This window comes from Terrapene carolina, unplaced genomic scaffold, assembly GCF_002925995.2.
Source record: "Terrapene carolina triunguis isolate 2854851 unplaced genomic scaffold, T_m_triunguis-2.0 Scaffold35022, whole genome shotgun sequence".
Taxonomy (NCBI): domain Eukaryota; kingdom Metazoa; phylum Chordata; order Testudines; family Emydidae; genus Terrapene; species Terrapene triunguis.
The window spans coordinates 13,248,373-13,254,140 of record NW_020699373.1 but is presented as its reverse complement, the minus strand read 5'-3'; the positions used below and the strand labels follow the sequence as shown (position 1 = coordinate 13,254,140).

At 49.2% G+C, this 5,768-nt stretch overlaps 1 protein-coding gene across 1 annotated transcript in view; it reads right to left on the bottom strand.

The window, feature by feature from the left end:
- Positions 1-2,697: 2,697 nt before the first annotated feature.
- Positions 2,698-5,768, bottom strand: part of LOC112117650 (perilipin-3-like) — a 6,355-nt gene continuing 3,284 nt past the window's right edge. The window contains exons 5-8 of the mRNA XM_029914320.1: positions 5,484-5,721; positions 4,803-4,978; positions 4,263-4,391; positions 2,698-3,063 (exon numbers count right to left, since the gene is read on the bottom strand). Coding sequence (XP_029770180.1) covers positions 2,698-3,063; positions 4,263-4,391; positions 4,803-4,978; positions 5,484-5,721 — 909 coding nt within the window. The remainder of the gene's footprint in view (positions 3,064-4,262; positions 4,392-4,802; positions 4,979-5,483; positions 5,722-5,768) is intronic.

Here is a 5,768-nt window from a genome sequence, read left to right as displayed (position 1 = left end):
AGGGGAATAGCGAGAGCCATAATTTTAGATGTTTTATCAGCGTGATTGGCTGAGAAGTACAACCACTGAGTGAGACAATGCCTCTCAGGGAATGCTTAGGGCTCATGATTCCTGCCCAGAAGAGCTGACCACTTCATCACAGCAGGACTTGGCTCCTAGAGGGCAGCATAGCTAAAAGATGGCACTTGGACAAAGTAATCAGCCCATTTCAGGTCTCCCAAGCTCCCATAGGAGGCCCCAGAATATGCTTCCTAGAGGCTGTAGCCCCATTCCACACTAGGGTGCTGACCCTGTTGTTCAGTGCAATTGGGCATTTTCTGTGGTTGTTTGCTTCACTGTCTATTTTGGGAAAGGCTGGGATGTTTTCTTTGGTCCAGGACCAGCCAAGTTGCCTCCTTACTTAATTTCTGGCTATCCTCATGGATTCCATTTATAATTGTAGCCTATATTTTCACTAGCCCCAGCTTGTCTAGGAATACTCTTAAATGTGTTCTACAGGTCTCTCTGCTACTCCTAGGCAGGTTGGTTACATTCTGGTACTGCAGCTGCTGTGACAATTTTCCCTTTGGTTAAAATTGAGAGTTACACAAGTGCCTTGTGTCACATGGGCCAGGAAGCACCCATGCAGACTTCCTGAGGAGAAACATCTGCATAGCACATAAAAGGGTCTTATTTTCTCATACATGTGGTGTCTTTTCCATTCTAGCACAGGTGAGTGCTGGGAACAGGAGAGACATTTTCACAAAACATTATGTAAGTGTTTCACTAGTTAATTGCATGGGATTTTGCAAGCCACAACTTGGGGTTAATTGAATTATTATTTTTTTCAGTCAGAACTGAATTTCAATGAAACCCTGGCAATTGAACCAGGGCTGCTTAAGTACAAGCTGCTACATCTTGAGCTAAAGAAGGCCATAGCATATATTCACAAGTGGTTTATACTAACAGAGGCCTGACTGATTTGTTGTTTTTTTTTTTGAAGCCCAGGAAGTTCTAGAAACACTGCAGCCTTAATAGCATTCTTGTAATCTGAAAAAGAATGCTTCATGTGGAACCACACTGACCACAGCAAAGGCACCTAATATTTGAGCTAGGGAAATACTGTATGTAGCTTTGATCAGAGTGACAATTGTGTGTGGGGGGGGGGGCAGAGAAGAGAAGAGAGAAGAAGGAAGAAGAGTTCCCTTAAATTCCTTTGGGTCATTTCTCAAGCGTCTTTTCTACCTGTGTTAACATACTGGGCTAAGTTCTGCTTCTTTGAAATCCATGCAGGTATGTTGAATGCAGTAGATGGCAGGAGAAACCAAAGGGAGGACCTAGTTATCTGAGCATTGTCTTCAAGCTGGTCTGGTTACCAGGCAGGTGGTGACTGTTAAGGGTGAGACTACAGTCACCTTTCAGGGGAGCATTTTACACCAGTACTTGTAGCAATGAGGATGCTTTAGCATCATCCTGCCTGAGACCAAGTTCCCCCAACCCTGCCTGACTAGTTTGGCACTGATAAGTGTTTCTAGCTTCTCTGGTGAAGGCTTTAAGCATCTGCTTTGTTAGAGCATAAAGCCAATGAGAGAGTCTGAGTGGCAGGACTCAGGGAAGGCAACATGGGACTGGTCAGGCTAAGAAATGGGGAAGGGAAGGCAGAGTGGCAAGCCCCAGAAATCTGAGTGATCCAGGGCAGAGCATCATTCCCATAGCCAGGGTCTGAACAATACTCCAGACCTGCATTGTCTTCAGAGGGGGTGGAACAGCATCCATGGGAGACCTTTTCCTGGCATTGTTAGCACTCAGAGCCTGTCCTAGGGAGTTGGGAAGGCCCAAGACAGCAAGTCAGCAAAGGAACCAACGTCAGGCTGCCCTACTCAGAGAGAGCTGGTCTCCAGAACCTGGCTCAGTCAGAGGGTACATTTGAGGTGGGATAGCAAGACAGGGAGCCACGTGGAGAGATCTGCAGATGAACACAAGGACGAGAGACCTTTGTTGAAAGCAGCTCGTGTTTATTGTGGAAGAGGCTAGTTGTGTTAACATACAGAAGTGTTTAGTCACCAGTAGAGAGACCTTTTATATCCACCAGCCCATATGCAGTTCCATTAACAAGGCTCGTTACAGTTACCTTAGAGAAACCCAGCACAGGAATGAGAGGTGGGAGGAACACCCATAATAACTGAACTAGCAGCACTGGTTAAACGCTATTTGGAGGAAGGCAAGGTGGAGCCCTCATGCTGGACAAATGATCCCTTAGAACCTCTAGGTGGACTGGAGTCAGCCCCTGTAGCCAGCACGTGCTCAACACCCCAGGATTCCCATGTAGTGGGGTTCCCATCTCTGAACCACCCTTCTCCAGCCTGGAAGTTGGACCTACTGAGCTGGTTCTCCCATCCTGCAAACCCATCAACAGCTGTTAGAAGCCAAGTCACTAGGAGACACATGCCTTCTGAGGGCTTCCGGCTCAGGCCCATTTAATAGGTGGGTGTTCTAGACAGTTGGGTACTCATGAGAAGTTATCCTATCAGTCACTAACTAGTGGGGAGGTGAGAAAGCCAAGGTATTAGAATAGCAGACCCAGTGCAGCTAGGATCATCAAGGTGATGAGATTTGCCTCCATTCCATGAGAGTTGCTGCAATAACTGAAGAGTGCGACATGCTGTTCACCACAAACATCTGCAGCATGGGGGCGGAGGAGGCATGGATATGAAACCTTCAGGCTGTGACCTTCTCCTCTGCTGGTTCCCCCACCGGCTCTGCGGAGTCTCCAGCAGGAACAAAGGGTCCCACGATCCACGTGAGGGGAGCGTTCTGCACCACATATTCCAGCAGCTCATCCAGGGATTCCTGGGCTTTGGTCACCTTCTCCCGGGTCTGGGTCAGGATACCTTCAGACAGCTCCTGGAAGGACTGGACATTGGAGAAGGAAGTCTGGAGCTCTCCCATGTTCTCATAGGCTTGCTGAACCTTCTCCTGGAGAGAGGCAGGGAGACCCTGGATGTTGGGCAGAAGGCTATGGCAGGCAGTCTGCACCTGCAGGATGAGGTTATGGGAAGTGGCTAGAGCCTGGGACGCCATCTCCTGGAGAGAGAGAGAGAAGGGAGTGACTAGATGCATGTGAAGCTCACTCCTGTCAGGATGTGCTATACAGCATTGTCACACTGCATCTTAGCAAGAGGACAAGGATACTGTGACACTCTGCACCCCACATTCACCATAGTAATATGATTATGTGGCATTTTGTACAAAGTATGCCTTGTAAGGTATCATTCTGAAAGTCTCAATCTGTTGAACATTAATATCTCAGATTGTATATGCTATGTATGTGTTACTGGAAGAGGTTGTGAAGTTGAAGACACCCACAAGCAGCCTTTGAGGTACAATGAAGAAGCTATATAGGGCTGATGGGCCATCAGCCAAGACAATGGCCCATGGAAGAGCTTAGCCTTCCTGTGAATGTGTCAGCCAGCTTATGAGTAATGGCTGCTATTACTCAGCAGGGCATGCGACCAGACCACATGACACCAAACTCCATTTTGGTACCTGTATTTTTCCACAAACTGGGCTGGGAACCCTTTGTTCCAAGGGTTGTGGAGAGACATCTCTTGGCCTTGCTCCCCACACAAGAGGACTTCTGGAAATCCCTGAGAGGCAGACTGGGGGGGAAGTGCTGGTCCCAGGCTAAAGGGATTTCTAGCCTACATATGGAAACTTGGTGGACTGCTCATATAAACCAGGGTGAGAAATTGCTAAATTCAAACCATATCTAGTATATTAGGCTTAGTTTGTGTTTGTTTATTTGCTAAGTAATCTGCTTGCTAGACTTTAAGCAATTATAAGTGATATCTTTCTGTAGTTAAACAAACTTGTTTTATCTTAACAGTGTGTCTTAAAGTGAAGTGTTTGGGAATCCTATCTCTGTGAACAGAGGCTGTTGCATATCTTCCCCACATCAAGGGGGGAAGCAAACAGATCCCTGTGCAGCATAAGACGGTATAATTCTAGGTTTTTGCTCTAGTAGGGGTGCACAGCAGGGGAGCTGGGAAATTGGCTGGGGTGGCCTCCTGTTTGTCCATGAATGGTTTAGGTAAAGCACTCAGGTAACTCAGTTGGGTGTGTGGAGCCACCTGCTGTTGTGGTGGGTGATTCACAGCCAGCCTCTCCAAGGACTGTTATCAGCAGAGCAACATGAGAAAGACCAATCCAGCTGAGTTGTTAGGGGGAATCAGTGGTTCCAACAGCTCCTAGATCACACCCCAGGAGTACAACCCATCAGATACCTCTGGCTGTGGTGAGCTGTCATCCTCATTGCCTCCCAGCTGGCCCTTGTGCCACTCTAGCCACATCTGCTGCAGCTTCTCCTGCCCATCATGAACCTTCTGACTCACGGCCTGCCTGGCATGTTCCATCTAGAGGACACAAGGGTTCAGTCACTGTGCAGGACAGCAGAGAACAAGAGCTTCTCCCAGTATTGCTCCCAGTGTCTTGGGTACAGGGGAGTAGCAGAAGCCGAGTGAAGCAGACAGTGCCACACCTGTGATACCACTAGGCTAGAGACCCTCCACCTGGAAGGGAGCTGTTGACTTCTGCAGCCACCGAAGGCCAGTGTCACCTGCATCTATGGGAGTGGGTGTACCATACCATGCACCCAGCACTATATGGCACTCGGCTGAGCTTTGAACTATAGTTGTGTGCAGACACTACATGACCCCCACCTGCTCACACGATCATTCAGGGACATGCAGAGCTTGGCAAGCCCCAGTCTGAGCTTCAGTGATTAGAGCAGCTACAGGGGAAAGCACAATAAGAAAAGGCCCTACCAGGTCGATGGTTTGCTGGAGCTGGGAGAGGGCCTCCAGGGTGTGCTGCCTGGCTTGTCTCATCTTGCCCAGGGCGTGCTGGTAGGCTCGCTGGCGGAGTTTGGTAGAAAGGGAGCCCAGACGCACAAAGTAACTCTTCTGCTCTCCAGACCCCTCCATAGGGGTTGCCAGCTCAGCTGGAATATAGCAAGGGAGAAATGACCAGTTGTGATGAGACCTGAACTACAGAGTCAGACCCCAGTGTGTGGAATCCTGTTCCAGGCTATGGAGGCCTAGCTACAGGCACTGATGTGTCAAACACAAGGTAAGGATCACTATAATGAGGGATTAGGCAGAGGCATGGACACCAGTACATGGACATACATTCCCAGCCCTGCCTCCCAGATGAGACTGGAGATTCCCTTCCACCCACCAATACCATATTTTATTTAAAGAAAGGATCTATGGTAAACTGTTTCCAGCTGCCAACATTTGCTGCAGGATGTCCACTAGCTGCCACCTAATGGGCAGAAAATAAGTCAGATTCTCAAGTTGCAAGAGACAGCAGGCCCATGTGATCAAGGTGGGTTGCATGGCCCTTGTTACCCCACAGAGCGTGAGGGAGCAGAGGAGTAGGATACAGAGGTTAACAAAGCCCCATTCTGCTATTGGGCCATGGAGAGCCAGCACCAGTATTCTTACCGAGCTCCTCCTCTGACATGGGGAGGTAGTGGTCCATCAATTGCTCAGATTTCCCTAGCGCTGTGTTCATGCTGCTGGTCACTGCGGATTTGGTCATCTCCATGCTCTCCTGGACAGCCCCTTTGGCCACACCCACCATGCTGGTCACTGCATCTTTTGCCTCACCAGCCATGCTGCAGACTGCATCCCTGGCCCCTGCCACTGCAGCACGCATGCGGTCTTGGGCATCTGAAGCCACCTAGAGGCAGGTGTCAAAGGAGAGGTTGTGGCACTCTTACACTAGAG